The sequence below is a fragment of the Perca fluviatilis genome, chromosome 20 (assembly GCF_010015445.1).
Source record: "Perca fluviatilis chromosome 20, GENO_Pfluv_1.0, whole genome shotgun sequence".
Lineage (NCBI taxonomy): Eukaryota > Metazoa > Chordata > Actinopteri > Perciformes > Percidae > Perca > Perca fluviatilis.
The window spans coordinates 23,041,970-23,065,563 of record NC_053131.1 but is presented as its reverse complement, the minus strand read 5'-3'; the positions used below and the strand labels follow the sequence as shown (position 1 = coordinate 23,065,563).

Below are 23,594 nucleotides of genomic sequence, written 5' to 3'. Positions count from 1 at the left end.
CCCCTATTTTCACCTGTTGCTGAGTAACGTACGTTAACATCCCATGGTCTCTTGAATGTAGCATACCTGTAGCAAGCTCCTTCGTAGCGATAAAAACAAACGTCGAAGCGGAGCTCCGTGCTACAGAGCGGCGATTGCAAGTTGTTTAAGCCGCTACAGACCTCCGTCACAGCTCGGTTGTATCAGCGGCATTTAGTAGATGTGTTGAGCCGCAAAAGAGTTCCTCAACACCGCCTCTGGTGCCCCGCATGGTGCTCCTTCAGGTCAGCTGGTGGTTCAGTTATCCGAGAATAGGTGACTCTCAGCCGGGGACAGTGCACCACGAGCGGCCGGTCATTTCGGCGGAGATTACAGATAAGTAGCTAAGTAATGAAACGACTGGTTAAGAAAATAATTAATGTTAGTCCCTGTCGCTGCCATGTTGTTTGTGTATTGCTATGGCAAACGCGCGGGAGGAGGGATCATTGGGAGGGATGAGCCCGTTCGGAGCTGCGGGAGCCCAGAGGGGAGCGTCGGCGGATGTTAAGGAGAAAATCGATTTTTCATTTAAACAATCCACGTTAACTACACATTCGAGTTAATCGATAAAATCGATTTATCGCCCAGCCCTACGACCTAACCACTAACATGGCTGCAAGCCTGGAACGTGCTAGTGCTAATCAGCTCCTCTAGCTTCTTTCTGTTTTCTCTTTGTGCCATTTGCTTCCCCTGGTATTTTGCTCATTTCAATCGATGACCAGTTTTATTGAAGAGGGGGAAAAAAAGCTTGTTGAGCTAACGGGCTTGCTACAGTAACTGCTCACTGTCACTTAACAATCTTCCTGGTAGCTTACAAGATAATAAGTTTGCTGTATATTTTCAAAAGACCTATTTGTACCATTGACTTCCATCCCATAACTGTCTGCAAACCAGTCCTCTTTTGTGGAGCAGTTTATACTCAATACTAATACATATACTGTATAATAATACTAAAACTGGGTGGTTCAACACAGCTAATAAGCTGGAATAGTTTCCTCCATTTTGGACTCCATTGCCGTCCGTTCTCTTAAAGGTCAGCACTGTCAAGACGCCTCAGTATTGGTCAATAGCACAAATTTGCATGTCAAAGCTCACCAAGGTTGAACCCTTCGCTAAAAATTAAAACGGATTTACTTCACACAGTTAGTAAACTCCCTAATCTTGGCGATTCCATTGAAACGACTTGATTTCACTGTGAAATCTTTCTATTTTAAATGCAGGTGTGACCTGGCCTTAACACTTAATCATATGGTAATTTCAACTCCTGTCACTCTTTGTCAGAACCAGAGGATGTAACTTTCACGGTTTAAAAAAGACTATCCAAAACGAAAAGAGATGGAATTTGATTTCCCACAAGCTTTCAGACTTAACGATGAATTATTTATCATGAAAACCACTAACAGGCCCTGTGTTGACTTACTCTGTTGACTTTTACCTGACGTTGGTTTCGTGGAACAGATTCTGCTTTCTTACTAGTCTTATTGTAGTAATGAATACTGCATGTATCATTCATTCGGGGGGAGTCTGGCCTCAGATGGAAAGTCACATTTGCCTCTTTTGATGACTGTTGGCCCCCATTTCACAGTCACATTGGGCCTTGACATCAGTGTCATTGGTTTCAAAGAGAGTTTGCTAACGAGGAATACAAAAAGACTCATTTTGAAAGACATATCCATCCTCCGTTTCTGTCTTTAACTCTATATATCTCTTCCTACAACTCCTACACACACAGATACAGTCTTATCTTGTCTCATGGGTCTCACTGCGGGCATTAAAACCCATCTTTCTGAGGGTGTGACTCTCAGAATATTCATGAGGCGCTTGAACTCTGAACGGACCGCTTGGCCCTTCTCATGATAAGATTATGAGGTAGCTCCAGACTGACAAGGCAGACTGACACGTCGTGAGGTTTATCCACTGATGATGTCCAATCCTGTCGTCAGGCTCAGTGTTTTATTATTAGCCTCACAGAGGAGGGTCCAGTGTTTTAAAAAGTCTTTAGTCTAAAATAAAAAGGGTCTTTTTCAATCATCATTCATCTTCTCCTTTTAATACATGGTATAATTGTGTATATATGTTACATTTCCTTCAAACACCCTTTAGATATTTCTATAAACTCAATGTAGTGTTTGCAGTAGGATATTGTATCCAAATAAGGGCAGTCTTACACTTCCCCATGCTAATGCTAAATCTAGTACCAGAAATAGGGACTTCTTAAATAGTTTTGGCACCTTACTTGAGATTGGGACCGTCATGTCTTAAAAGCCCACAGTCTCTTCTTCAAATGAGACATTTCATGTGTTTGACAGATTTTAATTCTCCAGTCATTCATGTTTATTGTCTGTCATGTATTTACAGCAAGATGGCTGCAAAGATTCATGTTTAATCTCACGCACAAGGAGGGAAACTCTACTCCTCAGAGGAAGCTTCTTGTACTGAGATGCACATTATTAAATTCACTGATTCACAACTGCAAATAAACAATTTCCCTAAGGGGATCAATAAAGGATTCTGAAACTTTTTAAAAGAAAAGAATCTCAAAAGTTTTTTAATTTTAAACATTTTAATATATGTGGCTAATGAACAGAATTGAAACTAGGTTTTAAGTTTTAATAAATTGGTTAAGTCCAACATTTCTGTATCCCTGAATACTCTATGATATTGCCCTCTGAGCAATAGTCTTTGGTTCAGTTTACTACAGTATAACACTGTAGGCTGGAATTTTTTGGGGGGCTTTTATTGACAGGACAGCTTGAAGATAGGAAAGGGGAGAGAGAGGGGGAGCGACATGCAGCAAAGGGCCGTGGGTCGGATTCGAACCCGAGGCCGCTGCCCAGGACTCAGCCTACATGGGGCAAATACTCTACTGGGTGAGCCAGAGTTCGCCCCTACTGTAGGCCTGTTTGATGAGAGACATTTGGTAAATCAGTCGCATCAACCAACAAGCCAAACTTTTTCTGATACTAAAGGGAAAAAATGGAAAAATATACTAATCCCAAAATTCCCAGAAATTTTACGATTTTTTTTTTTTATTGCTCTCTGTAATTAAGCATTTTCCGCTCCCTTGTTCTCTCCAACATATGACTCCTGGCCATCCAACAAACGTTGACATCTGCTGTTGTACGCTGTTTTCTGCCTTTGGCAACACACCAGACCAAACATTATGGTATTTCTTTGGTAAATGTGTTTTAATGTGTCACCTTGATAAATGCGCCCATCCGTGCGTGTGTTTTCCCAAAACTCGCGTCCTCTCCATCGCATTTGTTAATGTTGATTAATAGCCCTAATGCATTTGGTATTTGGTCTCCCTTCTCCACCCACTCTTATCTCTTAATGTGACTTGGCTGGGCTGACAGCCCAGTAAGCAGAAAAGAAAAAGAGAAATAAAGTAAGCAGAGAGCGACAGTGAGGCGGACTAGCCTGGAAGAGGCTCTGGAGGCAGATGAGCGTGAAATCTCACTCGGATGACAGAAGAGATGTTCCCATCAGAAACGGAAAGAACAGCTCAGACTCGCTGTCTTCTCATCACACACACATACAGTATATATATTGATGCATGTGGACTCCCATTCAAATTTAATACACTTGCAACTGACCTGCATCTGTTCAGAATATTTTCAGACAGACAAACAGAAAGTTGTTCAGCAAGTACCTAAAATGTAGCCCTTCATGAGTGGCTACATTAGTATCTTCACTTAGTACCTTCAAGAGCTAAACAAACCATAACTAAAATAGTAGGTAGTAAAATATCTCTTTCACTACCTGCTGTATCTATATTTCGCAGTCTATTAGTTACACCCAGCTTAGTCTCACTTTGCCAGACCTTCCTTCACAGCGCTGTGGAGGAGGGTCTGGCTAGTCCACACAGCACATCTCCGGGAAGGGATGGGAGAAAAACGTGCTGTGGTTTATTGGCATTTCTTTTAACCAGTCACAATCGTCATGGGCGGCGTTAAGCACCGGACAGAGCCACGGTGCCGCTGCAAAATAGCCTCGGGAAGGAACATGTTTTGGTGGAACGTGTACGTTCAAAAGTTGTTTAAGGCGTGCAACAGAAAACTCAGATTGGACAGATAGTATAGCTAGCTGTCTCGATTTAACCTGCAGACATCTGAGGATCACTTAAGTCCTCATAAATCAACCAGAGTTTAAAATTTTAATACAAAGAAAGCGGAAGGTAAAGTAACGGACATCCGGCCGAAAAGAGTGAAATCCGTCCGAATTTACGTCAGCAACGGAGCAATCCCCGAAGTGTAACGTTGTGGATATAGACTACACCCAGCTAAAGCTAAAACTAATGCTGTCAAATACAAAATTCCTGCAAAAAAGCTTACTTTCATATAATGGTCCGTTTTTGTTGAAATTGTGTTAGAGAGGTGTGGATTCAACTTTATGGTCATTCTGGAGTCTATAATTTGTTGTGCTGTTGTATTGTTTTTGCATTATACTGAGATGTGCTTCGTATATTTTGTCAACCCATTCATTTTTTAAGACTATTAGATAGAGCCCTCTGCACAGGCCCCCACGCTGTGCCAACCCAGTGATCTCACCGAAATGAATGAGACGGCTTTGTTTTTTGATGCATTGCTTTTGACTGTCTGACCTGCCTTACCCTCATTTAAATAAATAAATGGTAAAATGGCCCCTTTAAACTGTTAACTGGAGGATTTCCTTCATATTGCCATCATTATGAAGACATGTACACAAAGAGACACTTATTAGTCAGAAATATGAAAACATTACTCCCAACACCTTGAGTACTGGAAAGTATTCATATGGGGACATGAGCCAGGGTCCCAGTTCTTGAAGGGGCCTGTCAGGGGCCTGTTTAGGGTGAACAGGGCAGACAGCTGCTGGTCATTGTTCTTAATGACAGCACCATCTGTTTCCCTTCCCTCTCCCTAGCGCACTAACAAATTAGCCAGCCATTAGCCAACACAGAAACGCACTCCAAGTATCTGAATTCTGCTCTGCTGGTTTTCTTGGCCTGTCTGCCTGTGCTTGAAAACCAAACTCTTAAGATGTGTGTGTGGTGTGTGAAACAAAATTTCCAGCAATCACTTTTGCCACACACACACACCAGCACTAACCATTTGTAGCTCACCAACGACCTTTGTGGTGTTGTGCAAGGGAAGGCTGCAGCATTGCTCTTTTATCGGGGGCAAACGACTGTAGTGCAGCTTGTGTAATCGACTGCATAAGCCTTTCCAACATACGGTTACGGTGATACATGAGACTGCAGGAGGATGTGGCCCTTCTTCAAACAATACTGAAATATTTAGTACTTATTTCCAGAGATCTTTGGTTGGATAAGTTTGCTTTCTAGACTGTAACCAAAGGTTGTTTTTTTCCAGATTGATGCACAGTCGAACCCTGCCAAAGCTTTTCCCTCTTTGCTGTTTTCTCATAAATGAGAGCTCTTACAGTGAGTGGGCTGCCCTGTATTTCCCCAAAAAATATGTATGCTGCTTTATGTTCATGGCTGTTATTTAAAAAGCCCTCTTTTTCCAAAGTTAAACGGATCCCATACTGTTTGTTGATATCAAGCTCCTCAGGACTCAAATAACTCCAACAGCTGTTCTCAAGACATGCACTTGGACATGGTTCAGAGCCAGCATGTTGAGAACAGTGGACACACAGACAGACGAGGGAGGAGGATATCAGGCCATTACACGAAAGAGATTTGGAGTCTGTCTCAGCTCTGCTTCTGCTTCTCCCCCCCCCAGAGGGGTTAAGCACTCGCTAGTAATGACCATGCTTCAGACAGCACTTTTAAGCCTTGGTGCCTTGCTGGAGCAGTGGTGTAATTCAGCCAAAAAAGCCAGTGCCCGTGGGAGGGAGTGGAGTTTTTTTTGAGGAAATTGACAGTGTGTGGAGCTTGAGAGCCCCAAGGTGCACCCCAGCCCTGCTTAGGCTCAGACGCCCTGCCGGGGAAGGTGCTGAGGTGGCTGGGAGAGGATGTGGGAGCCTCAGGCAAGAGAAGATGCTGCAAAAAAGAAAACTATCCATCCCAGCACATACACACATATACTGCAGTCTAATACTGAGTCTTAAACCGTATAAATTAAGGAGAAATTTGCCGTTTGTTTTTCGCTGAGAATTGTCTGTATTGACATTTTTAATAGCTGTGAACTGATCTGCCTAATTTAGTTAAAAACAGTTTAAATAAACTGCATTAGAAACGGTTAGAATGAGGTTTTCAGTAAAATAATGTTATACTTAGTACTACTGAAAAACACACTAAGTTGCATCAGAGAGGGGAAATAGAGAAGATGGTGTATTATAACACCCATACTAAGGTTTAAAAAATGTAACTTCTTAGTAAACTGGAACAAAATTTTGTACCAGGGTGTCTTATTATTGTCACATACTACATTTAATTCTTGCCCCCAACCGAAACTGTCTTCCTCCAACCACTACCACATCCACAAAAAAAGTAAAGGAGAAAAATGCTGTTATTCTTTTCTATTATTTGTGTTCATCCACATGTGGACATGGTGAGCCTGCCCTGCTCCTGTCCTTGGCAGCTCAAGCATGCAGCCATGTAATCTGCGTTCAACTCTTTATTGATGGAGTTCGCAGAACCAGAGGGCACGTTGTGGCACCATCATACCTTACTCCACCACAGCTTGGAGAATGACTGCCTCGGCTGTTAGCTTTGGACGGTCCAGTGTGCTGAGGAAGCAGTAGACGGTAATCTGCTCGGTCACGCTCCAGCTCTCCCGGGGGACTGCAGGGATTAAACCCAGCGCAGGATATAGCCTTCGCCGAATGCGTGACCATGCCGACAATTTCCATGTAATTGTGAACGAAGCATCATGAGCTCTCCTTCTCCTTCTCCTCCCCTCCATCGCACTATAAATACCACCGAGACTCCCCAAAGGCACCAAGTGTCCGACAAGCAGGCAGGAAAACTAAGACTGAGCCACAAGGACGTGAGAAGGGACAAATAAGAAATAACATCCCCCTTGTCTTCCTTGTCCTCTTGTCCCCCCTGGATTGATTTCCAGAGTAGTATGGGTAGCATGCAAAGTAGGTGAGAAAAGGACAGACTTCTGTGCATATATGTTATTGCTAACATGTTCATCATATAAGCTAACACTGCAAGTGTCTGTTTAGGGAACAGGAAGTGGGATTTCTGAGTAGTTAGCTTGTTTTTTTAAAGTTTGCACAAAAAAGCCATTAACTCACAACTGATAATACCGTATATAAGGCCACTGTCATGGCTAAGAAAAGACACACACACTTGTATTCACTTCCTATCAGAAGTTAACTGGAAGATCAAAGTAAGGAGGGACATTAAACACTGATCTTAACTATTCTGACCAATTCTGATTCTTGCTGTGCAGAAAATTGATTTCTTTCTATTCCCATATGAAAAAATATTCTCTCAATGAGGTCTCAAGATTTTTTAGACAGTGAGCAAAAGTGCAAGTGCCCCTCCTATGACTTTCATATTTTTAGGTTTTAAGTCATCAGCAACTAATACATATTTTCAACTACTGTAAGTTCTGTAAATATGGTGTCATCAATTTAGCTATCGACTACATTTACAATAATACTAGACATGTATCATGTCTACATACAATCACAACAAATATAACATAAGATACATTGACAGTCAATGTATCTTATGTTATATTTGTTGTGATTGTATGTAGACATGATACATATATTCCATAGTTATGTGTATTTTGTCTTTTGCACCCGCAATGATCCAACTTTCTCATCTGATATAATCTGAATGGCACTTCCAAAGCCTTAGAAAGCATGAATGGCTCTTATGAAAACACCCAGAATTTCAGGGTTGAGCTCTCAGTCATTTTAAAAAAGTGGGTTAGTACGCTATCTGTCCTTGAAGAAGTGCTCTGGCACAGCACCAATCCTTCAAGAGGTGAATCATTCTTGTCAGGACGGAGCAAGACTCTCATAGGAAAGCTTAGCAATAACCCAGTCCCACAGCTACTCTGTCTTTCCTTTGTCAGCCGAGGCAAACATAGCCCACAACTAGAACATTTTGAATGGTAGTACATCAAGACTGTTAAGTTCTCTCAATGCAGCGTGTCGACTTAATGACACATTTTTTGCAACACAAACCTCTTAAGTTAGATTTGGCTAGCATTTCACCCCTCTGAGTAAAGTTGAATACAGTGTCATGGAAACTTTCAGACACTTACTCCCACTTTTGGGGCTTTTGGCCCATCCTCCAAAATGAAAAAAAGAAGAAGCAAATTGTCCAAATGGGACTGTGTGATATAAACATCTCCCCGGGAGGTGTGCTGGAGCCTCAGTCTGTCACAAGGGCCAAAAACCACAAAGTGTCCGCCCAGGCTATTGAGAATGTATGGCAGGCGGCCATGACATGGGGCTCAACAGCTGTCCAGAGAGGGCTGAGAGAGGTCGCTGACTGCGGCCTTGTTCATCTGAAGCAAACCGTCTACCCAAGAGAAAGGAAGCTGCAGGGCACCGTTCCCAGGATTTTCCACAGCGTTGTGGCGTGGTAGGCTTATGAGTGGAAGAAACATGGAAATGTGTCTTTCCCTGGTTGCAAGGTCTCAGAAGTATTATATATGCATTCACACAGACAGATGGACACATACACACATGTACTGTTCACCATACGTATCCTCCTGTGTTCGTTAGCAGACATCCTTTCTTCCTGAACGCTTCCCTATTATAGCCCCAAAACCCTTGACAGGTGTCAGCCGTACTCAGCTCACCGACTCACCAAAGCCTCCCCAGAAATAATCCGCTTCTTCTTTTCCCATCTCCCACAGTAGATTTCATCACAATTTCTGGACAAATTCAACCGAAGCTGCTGACATTTATGGGAAAGACTTTTATTTTGATTTAATATAAATCCTATCTCGGGGCTTGGGGAGGGGGGGGCCGGAGTTTTTTCCCCCTACCTTCTGTCTGTATTTCTTCCTCTCTTTCCACCCCCAACCTCTGCTGCTTCCTCCCACTCTCTCCCTCTGTTGGACTCGCAGGCTTATGTCATGTGGAAAGTGTCTTCACTGAAGCAGCTCGAGGACACTGAAAAGCCATTTCCATTTTCGAAGATGTACCCCCCTCCCCCCTCTTGTGGAATATTGTCATTCAACTTTCCCTCGTTTGAGCGTGCGGAAAAGCCCTCAGGTTTTAAAGTGACTTGATCCCCTTTTCCAGACATATTCTCACAGGATTAAGCAGTGAGGCCCAACTAAAGTACCCTTAATCAAATCAAAATAAATAGCCCCCTTCACAATGGAGGATGCCACATTTTCCTTTCTATCTTGCAGGGGATTTGTCCCAGGGAGGGAATATCACAGTGGAAAGGCCCAGTGCCTGCAGAGGGAATATAATGTGATGTTCTCTGTGTGTGGGAGTGTACTGCACTATAGTAGGTGTGTTTTAGTGTGCCTAAATGTATGTACATGTTGTCTTTGACAGCATGGTGGTTCTCTTTCAGCTCTTATTGCAGCTGGTGTTGGAGTCGAGCTTGGCTTTTAGAGCCAAAATGGAGGGGTTTAAGTGTGCCTTAGGAAAGCTTCTGGCATCATGGCCGTGTGGCACTCCAGGGCAGCAAGAAACCATTTACTGCAGATTAAAGCTCCTCTCAAGTGTTTCACAAAGTCAGCCTTAAGCTTGACAATTGTTCCCAGAGCCATCCAGCAACCTGCAGCTTTGCAAAAATGTCACCACCCCATAACAACTATAGTTTCTCCATCCTCCACATGAGGTTGAAGAGGTTATCAATCAGAATTTAGTTTTATGCTCATTTGTCACAAGTTTGTCTATTGTCAAACAATTGTTGTATGTGTAACTGTTGTAGGTATATGGGTATCAGCTGACAAGCCTTTTATAAACTCCATTTCTCTTAAATTAAGTGATTCATAGCACCCATATGTGATGGTGCAATTAATGTTTTACCTTTTAAGAGACATTTCCTGTGTAATACCTACATTTTCAATGGTTTAGGCTTGTGTTGTCTTCTTCCAGGTAACTATGCTCGGCCCTCCAACTACAGTGGGCCTGCCAGTACCAGCTACAACGGCCCCGGCCCCGGCATGACCAACAGTCTGGGAATGAATGCTAGCAGCCCCATGCACGGCCAGGGGCCCGGCCAGCCCATACCTGTAGGACGCAGCCATGGTCCAAGCAGCCAGAACAGGGTGTACCCACCCATGGCTCCCAGCTCCCCCAGCATGCCTCAGCCAGCTGGGCCCGGGATGGGCCCTCCTTCTTTGGGTAGCTCTAATCGCAAAGCCCAGGAGGCAGCAGCAGCTGCCATGCCGGGATCTGCCAACTCAACACACAACAGGTAAGAGCACAGCTAGGACTCCCCTCTAATTTCTTTAGTAAATATTGTATTTTTAGTAGTGCTGTCAGTTAAACGTGTTATTAACGGCGTTAACGCAAACCCATTTTAACGGCGTACATTTTTTTATCGTGAGATTATCGTTCTTTTTGGCCTAGCAAACTTTGTAGTTTTTTTCACATGCTGTTGCAACAACTAGTAATGTTAGAAAAACTACAACACCACACCGGATCTAGCTAGACCGGAAACAAAATAACAGGCACGCCACACACACTTGTTTGGGCTTGCGAGCCGGGCAAAGAGTAGTAGGCTAACGTTACATTTTGAGTGGATGGCGAGCGCGAGACGTGCCATGGATGGATGCCAATAAGATTCTGAATGGACAGAAGCACATGGATGTTAGTGTGAAATGTAACACTACAGTACATGCCAATGTTGTTTTCAATAAAAAACATTTGCACAAAGCAAGCCGATCCACTTTAATTAATTGCGATTAATTGCAAGTTAACTATGACATTAATGCGATTAATCGCGATTAAATATTTTAATTGTTTGACAGCACAAATTTTTAGAGATTAACATGTTTTTCGGTTTAGCTTCATGTAGCTTCTCACCTAAGTTTGTATATATACAGTATATGCGTGAATGTGTGTGTATGTTCATATAATTCATTGCAGCCGCTCCTTTGCCATAATAGTCCTAAAAGTGATCTCGACTAAAAAAGAATTGTGTAGAAAATAATATTGTGGCATCCCAAATAGAAGTGGACCTAACTTCTTTGTTGGACTGAGCCTATTTTATTTCACCTGGAAATAGTGGTTTGCTAAAATTAGGGGACATCAACCGTCTCTTATCTTACATCACTCTTTCTGCAGGGTCGTCTGTTGGGAGCTGTGCTGAAAAGCACCATAGAGTTTCTGTGCCACAGAGTTTGTCTTTTTTTTTAACCAAAAGTCTTTTCAGACGTGAAGGCAAGAGTCTTTCTCAGGGGTTCCAGGCTTCTATGAGCCATTTGCAGAGCTATCCCTATTTTCACACATCTCATAAAGTGCCTGACATTTTGATAGCTGGCACTATACACCAAGTGCCATTTGTTGCAGAAAGAGAGATATTAGCCTGTGAGCAGACTGTAGGGGTTGAATACTGCACTGTCAAAACACAAAAGAAGAAATAAGCAAACTACAGGTTTACTGTGAAGACACCAGAGACAGATACACCCTATCACAAATACAAAGCACTTTGATGCTATAATGGTATATGAGTTAAGGGATATTATTTATCCATCAGGGTTGGAGCTGTGAATATATGAGTGTTTCTAGCGTTGGAGACCAGGGCTGTTGTGGGATTGTGTGGGCAGTAAACTTCTGCTGAACCCTGCCGGGGGAACTTGTGGAAACATGGCCGTCTTCTGAGAGGAAGGGTGGATTTCTGCGCTTCCTCCAATCGGAGCGGGTTTTGCCTAACAATGCATCATGGGAGCAGTCTCGCCAGCATTCTGCAGGCTGAAGTGGCAGATTAACATTTGTCAATGTTCATTCCCATTTCTGATGATGCATGAGTCAGACTACAGACTGTGAGCTAGAAATGATATTTCAGATGAAGTTTCTCTTTTTGTCGGGGGGTTCGTTGACGCCGATCTGCAGACAGCCTCCATATGCAAGGTCCCCAGCCCAGATGCAGCCACCCCAACCCACCTCCACCCACTGGCCCACACCCCACCCCGCCTCTACCCATCCTTCCATCCTGCCACCCATCCTGCCATCCTCACATTCACAGCACCATAGGTAGGTCCACCAACCTCATAATGTGCGTGCGTGCGTGCGTGCCTGCCTGCCTGCCTTTAAATATAAACTATCTATATGTGAATGTGTTTGTGTGTCATTTTACTAAACTGAATGGACTTTTTTCAAGCTCAACAGAACTGAAAGTAATCATGATGACATTTCTAACGAGCTCCCTCTGAAAGCAAAACCAGAGGAGTCATCATCGTAATTGCCATCATCACCTTCAGCATCATCACTGTAGTCATCATTATCACCATCAGCATGTCTTAGTCACTCTAATGGCAAGAAGTGAGCACAGACAGTATGATGCATGGACACACTCACTGAGTTTCAGATTGTCCTGTGCACTGTTGGCATTTGGGGTGGGGGGGCGCTGACAGTATGTGTGATTTATTACGTGTATCAGGGGGTCAGTGCCACACACACACAGCAATGCAAATGCTGGCTGAGCCATTAAGAGATGGCTGGGCTGTCAATAAGAAGTGGCATGACATGATCCCCACTGCTGGGACCAATCAGACAGCCTGTCACTCTCTCCTCACATTCACCAAGACACCAGAGAGGTGGGCTCGCTGTGTTGCTGCTGGAGGAGAGGGCTCCCTCTCCTACGTTTGTTTAGATATCTGTCTAAAAAAGTGTGTTTGTGTCTTCACTTATTCCTCTTCTCGGTGATTTTGATTCACCATCGACTGAGAAAACATCCTTGGGTTTCTTGTCTTTGTTTAGTGTGTTTTATTTCTATATTTGGCACAAAGCAGTCATTAATGTGTTGTTGTTTCTTTACTGCATTAAAAAGGTCACATTTGAAGCAAAAAGTCCAACACAATGACTGCTTTTTCTTTTGATTTTCTGTTGGTCTTTCTCTGTTCGTCTGCAGTGGCTGTCGCTGCACTTGCTAACTTCCAAATTGCTATTGTGTTTATTCAAAACAATACATTACTTCCACTACACTGGAGGAAAAGCCGAACAGACACTGGATGTTAAGAACAAACAATAGACTTGTATAAACTAGCTGGTGTAAAAACAAAATATAGGTGAAACTATTTGTTTTCAAAGCAAATCAGTGTCCACAAATTTGAATTATTTATCTACCATCTTCTTTATTCAGAATATTGATTTTCTTTTCTTCTTCTTCTACAAACAGGAATTTTGACTGATTTAAAACACAAAACAGTTAGTTAAGATGGACATTTTTGGAGAATACTCCAGTTTCTGTATTGCCTGTCTCACCCTCAGAGTTGTTTTTGACTGCTATCGCTCATTCTACCTCTTTTATCCATCCTCGTCTGTTTCTGTTCTCTCTCCTCCCACCTGTTTCACTCTTTTTACCAACTCTCCCAACTGTAACGCCCTCTCTGTCTCTGTGCAACTCTGTTATCCTACCCAGACTGTTTTATCTCCCTCAGTCTTTCTTCCTCCCAATTTGCTTTTTGTTCTCTGCTGTCTCCAGCACAGCCTTGTTATGTTTTTCTTCCTCAGATCCCACTTTAGAACATCTGAGAGAGATCAGGAGAAAATTGGCCTCCAAAAACCTGCAGTTAAAGGCTCCAGTTCCCCATTTGCTCTCTAGATCTCGGCGCAACATTCTGAAACATTCAGACCTAGTTCCTCTCTGTCTGAAAAACAAGTCGTAGCACATGTCTAGTTTCACTTTTTGATGCATCAACCACAAGTGAACTGCCACAGCCACCCAACTCCCGACCTTCCAAATCAGGGGCTAGTTAGCAGTGATGTCATAGGCTGGTCTCTTCTTCCTTTCTATATATTCTTCAACACATCCCCACCAATAATCCCTCTACATTTCCACCTCTCATCCCCCACCTCCATCCTCCCCTGACTCACAAAAACCCTCACACACTAGTAGACACACTCCAGCTTCATTACGCTGAGTGAAAAGAATGCCAAATGAGCAGAGGAGGGCCACTTCTTGTATCCCATGGCTGCAGGCGTGGGTCATGATTAAATCCTGATAAAGTGTAGCGTAAGTGTTTTTTTTTTCCCCTCAAGCCCTCTCAGATTTTTCTAGAATCGGAAACAAATTCCCCGCTTTTATTGGTTAATCAGTTTGATTGGTGGTTGAGGGGAAACAGTGTTGGCCTAAAGAGTTTTGGGAACATAAAAAAGAACCCTGTTGCTCTACTAAAAGTTAAATGTGTTAAATAGCAGTACATATATGGCTTTTATTTTAGTGTCAAAGTCACACAAAATCTAGCTAATCATAATTTTTGTAATCTAGGTTTATTCTTCTGATACTTTGAAAACATGTAAAAGAATTTGTAAATATCTCTTGTTAATGCACTGTTATCTAATTTCAAAAATAGATGGTGGTCAATCTTAAAATGACATTGTTTTTGTGGAAAATAGCATCACTTTTATGAAGTTGACTCTTTGGGCGAGCTAGGCTGCCAGTTGTCAGTATGATGAATTGCAGCGTAAAAAGTCTGACATGTTCAAATAACACGGCCGGTGTCAAGCCTGTCAGTGTGGAGGAGGTACAAGTTTGTTTGGAAGAAAGGTGCGGTGCAAAATCTTTTTGAAGCTGTGGAATGATGTTGGGGAAGAGAAGAGAACAGAAAGTATTAAAAGGTATAAGCTTTTCTTGGCAGTAGCTTCTAAGGACAGAATTGGCTTTTCAAATGACTTTCCAGCGCTGCCGGCGACACTACAGAAAGTTCCTGGAGCTATAGGAACAGGCTCTGGCGAAAAAAAATAAGCACTTAGTAGTAGAAGAAGAGCTAAGCTCTGAAAAAAAGAACTGTAAATCAAAGGAATATTGAAGGAAGAAAAATGTTGGAAGAGGGAAGAAGAGAGGAGAGGAGAGTGCTCCCAGGCAAATCCTCGCCAAATAATTCATTTCTGACCTCCTTAGTAAGTAAATTTGCTAAATAAATAAGAGCAGCGCTTGAATGTCAAGAACGAGGCATGCTGCCTGTGGTGCTTTGTCGCTCACAGTCTTGGCAGTGCTGCGGAGCGCTCTGCTTTCATTAGATGGGCAAAATAAATGGCTTCTCCTCCATCCATCCTGAGCTGTTTGATGTTTGGGAAGGGGGGGAGGGAGAAGGGAAGAGTAGCTTTTCTCTGGATTTAATATGTTAAAAGCTGTCCTTTTATTTTTTTGTTGGCTGTGTACGTGTTTGTGTGTGTGGTGAGTTGACTCGGGAGTTTGGAGGAGCTATGAGCCCAATCTGCCCTGAGAACAGATTGGGTCCATATATAATTCATGGCCTCCAGCCGATCCACACCATCCTTCCATCCAGCAGCCTCTCTCTGGCTCTTTTTCTCTCACTTTATTCTACACACACACACACACACACACACACACAAAGCAGACGAATCGATAGGGAGGGACGCACAGCCATCACACACTCCTGCAGTCCCAGCGCTTCTGCTGTCTCGTCCAGTTAGCAGTGCTGGGAGGCATCAGCGCGGCCTGTCACCACGAATGAAGGACAAAGGCGCTGCCACTTCTAGAGAGACACCGTCAGCTGGTTGGCTGGCACCTCGTAACCATGGCATCCCCTTGGCAACAGCGCCCACCCTGCACATGAACACAAGGACACGCTCAAACACACACTGACACACACACGCTCTGCCCACGGTGTGAAAGTGGCCTTCTCCGATGCCCTTCACACATGTGGACTGAATAGCAAAAGGATAGAGATGGCTGTGTGTGTGTGTGTGTGTGTGTGTGTGTGTGTGGTGTGTGTGTGTGTGTGTGTGTGTGTGTCTGTGTCTGTGTGTGCGTGCCGTTCATTAAGTGAAGTGAGTGAAGGACAGCAAAATCAAAGAAAAAAAAGACTTTCTATTAATGCATTTCAAAGGTCTTTATTTCAGCTGTGTGAGATGATGACTTTTCTGCCCTAATGTTGTCTGGACAGGCCGAACAAAAGGTTCAACACAAAAGCTGAATTTCCATACATCTTCCATGTAATATGGTGTCAAAACTCTCATGCTAACTTTTCTTAAAAACCTCTGAGAGAAGGTAGTTTCCCTCCCCTGTCACACATTGTGTGTGCCTCTCTCTCTCTCTCTCTCTCTCTCTCTCTCTCTCTCTCTCTCTCTCTCTCTCCTCGGGCCACTGCTAGACAACAGGCAGAGTGCACTGGCCTGATGATGTTAGGATAGATGTTTCTTGCTGTGTGTGTGTGTGTGTGTGTGTGTGTGTGTGTGTGTGTGTGTGTGTGTGTGTGTTCCCTCGGCTCAGTCTCATGGAACAGCGATTTCCTCCAGCTCTGGGGCCCTGAGCTGAAGATACGCCCCCCATCGGTCCACAAGGGACACATACTACTCAGGCTTCTTCGTGCCTTCGTTTCCCTCCTTCCTTCTCTCTTTCCCTCCACCTCCCTTCTTCTTTTCTTCATCTCCCTCTATAACCATTCCTCCTCTTTCTCTTCCTTCACTCACTCTTTCTCTCTCTGCGGCAACAGGGTGTTTTTTTTTTCTTGGCACAAAGGTGCCTGAGAGAAAGATGAATGCGCTGTGCCATTTTTTTTTTTTTCTTTCTCCCCCCCCTCCCCGATAGCGGCACATGCATATATTAAGTGTGATTAAACGCTGTGCAATGCCTCCATCAAGTGCTTTCTAATGGGGCTTTTTTATGACATGAATTAGTCATAATGGGAGAGCGCCACAGTCGAAAAAACCTCCAACCACTGTTGTTGTTATTGTTGTTGTTGATTTGGATATTTCACATGAGAGCTTCTGTTTATATTGCTTTAGGGGGATGAGGGGCGGTTTTTACAGTATGGTGGATGAGGTTTGCGGACATTTGGCATCTCCGAACCTATTTGTCCTTGCTGGCTTATTAGCACTTTCTTTTGTATGAGTTTGCATGCAGCATGCATCTTTACTTGAGAGAGAAGTTGCAACGATCAAAAGGTACAATTTATTTCTGTCTTGACTCACACAAAGCTTTTTAGGGAACACGTAGGCAGCAACGAAGGAGTCTATATTTCCCCCATTATAGGGAAATGGGGCCAGATAAGCGTGGATTTGGTGTGAGCTTGTTTCTTTGCCATGGAGCTCCCCTGTGCACCTCGGCCCCCATAGAGGGATTACATATGTATCATCAGCCGTGCTCTATGACTAATTACATCTGTGAGATGAGATTATGGGGAGGTTTACCAAGCCAATCCCTCCTCTTAGGCTATGTGTATCGGTTCCAACATGAGGTATTACACTATGTGTCTGTGTGAGTGTGTGAAAGAGAGAAAGATGCCAGTTAAAAATGAATTGACTGACATAAATCCGGATATAATTTTTCTTTTCGTCCACATAAAACGGTGTTTCATTTTGGGCCAAATACTCCTCCTTGTGGTCTATTGTTGCCCAACGTTGTCCCTCTGATGTCTTCCTTCCTTCTTGCTTTCCTTCCTCTTACTTTACATTAACCCTTGCTACCATTTCACTTAACCAGTTGTATGCCCCTTTCTACCTATCCTCTTCTTTTCTTCCTTTCTAATTTTGTTTAATCCTGCATTCTCAGTCTTCCACATTTCCTCTATTTGTTGATCTTTTAGGTCTTTCTCTCTCTCTCTATCTCTCTCTCTCTCTCTCTCTCTCTCTCTCTCTTCACTTAAAATCTTTTTTGTTTGTCTCCCCCTTACTCCCGATATTCTTTTATATGTTGTCTAGGAGATAATCTTGAGTCAGCAGGAGAAAGACTAAATTGTTCCAAACGGTGTTTCCTTTCAGCCCCCATGTCACTGGCTTTGGCCTGCCTGGGATGCAATGATAGACGTTGACTTCAATCACACAGACGCACGCACACACACACACTCTGTCTCCCTGACACACACACACACTCCTAGATAGCTAGCATTCAGCAGGTTGCAGATAAGCCCCTCTGATGTCACTTGCAACACCATGTGATGAGCCGCCTGAGAGAGAGGGAGTGGGAGAGGGAAGGGAGGCTGATGGAGGGAGTTTGAGCGGGATTGACTTCTGCTGTCACCATGGCAACAAATAACATGATCCTCTCCAAAAGCACACCTTAATTAGTTAAATTATGAGAGGAGAGGGGAGGTAGGGGAGGGGGGATTTGTTGTAGAGAAGAGCAAAGAGAGGATGGGAGAGTTTTCTAATGCTGCATGCTCATCTTCAATCTTTTGGAAGAGCTGTTTGTTTGATCAGGGATATGTTGTGTACTGTGTTTTCATTGTGACTTTCAGATATACATGCTGCTCGGTTTTTACTACAATAAAGCAGTATGGCAGTGACAGACTGCCAAATATCATCTTTGTATGATTTTGTGACTTCTGTTCTTCTGCAGCTTTCACTGTGACCCACTTATCTCCCCACAGCCTGTCATTACATTGTGAATCCAAACTGGATTCCGCTCCACCAATTCTACTAACGTCTTTTTCCTCTTTCTGTGGTAGGCAGGGGAACTATCAAGGCCCTGGCATCAGCCAGGCTAGCACCATGGCTACCACTGTCCCCTACAGCCAGCCAACAGGAAACAACAGCTCAGCCATGGGCAACACACAAGGTCCAGCCTACAATATGCCACCTTCAGGTATATTGTCTTTGGGTTTGAATACTTACAGGTGCTGGCATTAGCAATACAAATATCAGCATTTACATTACCAAAAACGTTGGAACACATTTCTGACAGGCGAGATAACTTGTGTAAAATATCTTTATTTCCCTTCATATCCACTTCTATTCATACAGCCTCCTGCAGCCCTTTATCTACAGTTTGTTTTGACCCTATATGTCCACTGACTTATCTTGCATTGCAATGTAAAGAATACATGTTAATAAAATAGAGAAGAATCTGTTGAATAAGAAATCGCAGCCCTGCCGGTTAATGTTAAACAGTACACAGAACCACTCAGGAAGAACCTATGTGTTTATGTTGAATGAACAGCAGAACCAACTCAGAATTGTTCCCATTTAGAGACGGAGGGGGACTATAATCAATGGCCTGTCATGCCAATAAAGCTCTTTAAATTGTCGGGGGCGGAATTGTGAGGGGACTAAAAGGGCCAAAAGATAGTAAAAAGCTAAGAAATCAAGAGTTACTTTCTCTCTTACTTTTCCTGTAGAGCTGGCCCTCCAGTGAGCAAAGATTAATGTAGTGCGTCCCTTTTCTTTCAGCCCTTCACTCCGCTGCATTGTTGCTAAACGCACCTCGGAAACGCTGTGGCTCCCAAAATGAAAGGCACCTTTTATTCAAAACCAAATATCAGAATGCGTGACATTTGGAAAACTTCAAAGGAATTAGAGCGCCAAGGTTCCTCAGATGAGTTCTGTTTTGCCCCTGGGCACGGTAAAAAGCCATTAGTTTTCCCACTGTGCCGCAGCACACAAGGGAAAAATAAAGGGGGGAGCCTTGTATTCAAGGACCCTTTCTTTCTGTTAATAAGAAATATGCAGCTGGCACTATGAGAAGTAGTCTTTAAAGATCTCAGCTCATCCTCAATTCAAAACCTCATGAAGGTATACAAATGACTTGAACAGAACAGGAACAAGTCTTCTTTGAAGCCAACATCTCGTGAATGCTAACCTTGCCATTCTGTTGCCACTTTGAGTATCTGAGAACATCCATGATTTCTCCTAAAATGAGGATGTGCAGTCAACAAAGTTGAAAGAGCACACAGGCTCACTTTTAGTGGAGGTTTATCTCATTCTCTGTCTATGTCTTCCTTATATGCCGCAGTCTTTTTATCTTCCATTTGTGATGAGTGCCTGGACAGGCTGTAGAGGGGCCTTGAGAACACAAAAAGAAAAAGCATAAACCTTTTTACATTGTCTGACTGTAGACTGTCACATTATACCAACCATTATCAAGCAGCTCTCAGCACACACAAAGAGGGCACAGTTCATTTTAGAGAGTTAAATCATATTGAATCAACTGTGATACAAAAACATGACATGAAAACATGTCATTCCACTGTGGTGAAAGCATACCTATTGGGACAAAGCTATTTTATAAAAAAAGAAAAATCGTAACCTTGACCTTTCATTTGAGACAATGTTGATTTTTATGTCCAAAGAACAAAGCTTACATGCCCACAGATATCTCTTACATAATGTTTGTAATTCAGTCTCTCAACTATTTTCATTGGTGAACATTTCAGTACAACTGTTTTTTTTAGTAAATGTTTCCCCGTTCTTGTTGAAGGAGCCATGGGGATGCCGGGAGATGGGATGATGAGCCCAGATGGGAAACCAAAATCTGACGCAAAAGATGACAGCGGCCCCACCAACGAGCCTCACAAACCAAAGGTACCTCCTTGACCTTTTTCCTCTTGCCATCTCTCTTTTCGATTTCCTCTTGTTTTTTTGTTTTGTTTTTTGATCTCGCTCCCCTAATGAAGCAAACCAAATCTGATCAGCATTTGCTACCTCAGCACAGTAGGCTATTTATCTGTTGTTTTCTCGCCATATTTAATGATTTGTTTAACATTTACCATTCGTAATGTTTTCCTCGCTTTGTTTTTGCCCCCAGCACTCTGTTCTTGCTGATGTTTTGGTAGCACGAGCTGTAAAAAAAAAAAAAGAGACACAGAAAGAAAGAGAGGGCTCGGCATCTGCAGTACACACATCCATGTACACAAATTTAAACACACACAGAATACAGTGCATAATACACACACGCATGCACATTTCTTCAATTATTTTATTAAACAAAAAGAAAAGAAGCCACACACTGGCCTTTGCAGTAAGTCACACACACAGACACACACATATACACCATCATTTTCTTTAACACTACATCCTCAGTGCCTCACACATACACACAAACACACACACGTCCCAATACACAATGCTGACTTCTCATTTTGCCCTACAATTGCAGCTCGGCTTGGCTCAGCTCAGCAACAACAGAACTCTGCTCTTTGCTCTTTTCTACCCCCTCCCCTTGTTTTTGCTCAAAAACCCATCTCTTTCTCTCTCTCACACACACACACACACACACACACACAGCTCCATCACATCCACTACACGTCTTTTCCCTCCAAATCCCTGTCTTTTCTTTTGCTGATTATGGTAGTAGGGCCTTTTGAATTATTTAAGGCAGTCAGAGCAGCCAGAAAGACCCCCAGTGCTCCCAAAAGAGATGATCTGTCTGCCAAAAGAGAGAGGAGAGTGAGTAAGAGAGAGAGAGATAGAGAAAGAGAGGGGGAGAAAGATAAGGTTTTGCTGACATGAGCATTCTGTACACAGACCAGAAGCACTTGTCAAGCTGTTGTTCGCTCTTTCGCAGTTTCTTTCACACACACACACACACACACACACACACACACACACACACACACACACACACGTATGTACACATGCACTGAAGGACTAGACACAGACTTACACCCGGTGATGTGAGCTAACATAGAGTGATTTGCACAAATTAGAGCTTGTATCCAGTTTCACACACACACACCCACACACACAAATACATATAGAGGACACAGACTAATACATACTGATCTGTATGCATTTTATATCTCTGGCATGCAAACACATGCATTTATGCACGTAGACAAAGGCACAATAGTAGTAAGACATGCAAAATCTTCCACAAACACATCGGCTATAGAGCTATTTCAGTGGTGGAAAGTAACTAAGTACATGCACTTAAGTAAAATAGACTTGTACTTTAGTTGAGTAGTTCATTTTTTCAATTTCTATTCCAATACATTTTACAGGAAACACTTGTACGATGAACTATATATATACATATATAAACGATCAACAAATAATGACGTATTAAGCTACCCACTAGTATAAAAAGTACCAGCCACACATTAAAGTGATGCTTACACATTAATGCATCAATAATTATAATGTAATACAATTAAATATTTTATTCTGAAATGGGAAATTATGAATAATAAATAGTACTTTTGCTACTTTCAGTATATTTAGATGCTATACTTATGTACTTTTACTTATATGTATACGAATAAAAAATGGAATGCAGGACTCAGTGTGGTATTGTGGTATTGTACTTTCACTTAAGTAAAATATATGAGTACTTCTTCCACCTCTGATATCTACAGCCTAAGAAATGTGAGACCCACTTAGACACAAACAGCAGTGGAAGCAGTATTTACTTAAAGGTCCCATGACATGGTGCTCTTTGGATGCTTTTATATAGACCTTAGTTTTCCCCTAATACTGTATCTGAAGTCTCTTTCCCGAAATTCAGCGTTGGTGCAGAATTACAACCACTAGAGCCAGTCCCACAATGAGCTGTCCTTAGTATGTGTCATTTCTGTGTCTGTAGCTATTGAGGAGGAGAGAGGGGGGGCAAGGTGGAGGGTGGGGGTGTGGCCTTGACCACTTTGCTCATTTGAAAGCCATGATGTCTCTCTCTCATGGGTGGGCTAAATTCTCTGGGTGGGCAAAGCAGAGAAAGGGGAGGTAACCTTGCTCCTTATGACCTCATAAGGAGCAAGATTCCAGATTGGCCCATCTGAGCTTTCATTTTCTCAAAGGCAGAGCAGGATACCCAGGGCTCGGTTTACAACTATCGCCATTTCTAGCCACTGGGGGACCATAGGCAGGCTGGGGGAACGCATATTAATGTTAAAAAACCTCATAAAGTGAAATTTTCATGCCATGGGACCTTTACTTAAGTAAACGCAGCAATATCCCAATGTAAAAAAAAAAAAATTAAAGCTGCGAGCAGCGATGGACGGGCCCTCGCGCCTCTGCATGCGTCGGGGTTACCGGCGTACGCCGTTCCTTGCGACGGTGCATTTGCGCGGCACTCAGACACAATGAAGAATGAAGTCTCTGCTGAGTTCAATGACACCTCACACAAGACTCTACCTTAAACAGTTCAAATGTTATGAAAGGGGGCGGGGCCTGAGTAAGTGGGCGTGGTCATATTATAGGGGGCGGCTCAGTATCACATGTAGACCACACATTCTGAGTTTCATGTAAATCGGATGATGTTTGTCATATAAGGCAGATTTCCTGATGCCAGCGGGGGGCTCTATGACCAAAAGTCAATATTGGCCTGTAGGTGTCCTCAGGCCTGGACCCTTGTCAATTGTGAGAAATTTCGGGCAGATACGACAACATACACTGTTGTTACTACAACTTCTTTGTTCATCGCTAAACACTCAAAATGGCCGCCACGCCCACACCGTCTGACGAAAAGTTTTTCTTTTAATAACTTTTCATCGTTAAGGTGTTGGGATGGTACAGACCAAGTTTGAAGTCCATCGGATGAAATCTATAGGAGGAGTTTGTTAAAGTATAGCACCTTGACTTTTAGGCCTACTTCCTGTTGCTACTAGGGGGCGCTATGACTTTAAGTAAATTTCGGCCTTTATTTGTCCTCAGGGTTGGACTCTTATGAATCCTGAAAAGTTTCGAGGTAATCGGACAACGTACACTCGAGTTACACCCACTTCCTGTTTCGGCGGCGAAACGCACAAAATGGCCACCCCGCCACGGCCACGCCCTATGACGAAAAGTTTTTCTTTTAACAACTTTTCATGTTTAACATTTTAAGATGGCACAGACCGAGTTTGAAG

At 43.0% G+C, this 23,594-nt stretch overlaps 1 protein-coding gene across 4 annotated transcripts in view; it reads left to right on the top strand.

Moving 5' to 3' along the window:
* The window catches only part of arid1b (AT rich interactive domain 1B (SWI1-like)), a 210,638-nt gene that overhangs the window by 169,235 nt on the left and 17,809 nt on the right, over positions 1-23,594 (top strand). For 3 of the 4 annotated variants that reach the window (XM_039785163.1, XM_039785162.1, XM_039785161.1), the window contains exons 8-11: positions 10,000-10,321; positions 11,962-12,102; positions 18,483-18,619; positions 20,231-20,334. In XM_039785163.1, coding sequence (XP_039641097.1) covers positions 10,000-10,321; positions 11,962-12,102; positions 18,483-18,619; positions 20,231-20,334 — 704 coding nt within the window. The remainder of the gene's footprint in view (positions 1-9,999; positions 10,322-11,961; positions 12,103-18,482; positions 18,620-20,230; positions 20,335-23,594) is intronic. The other variant, XM_039785164.1, reaches the window with a different exon arrangement.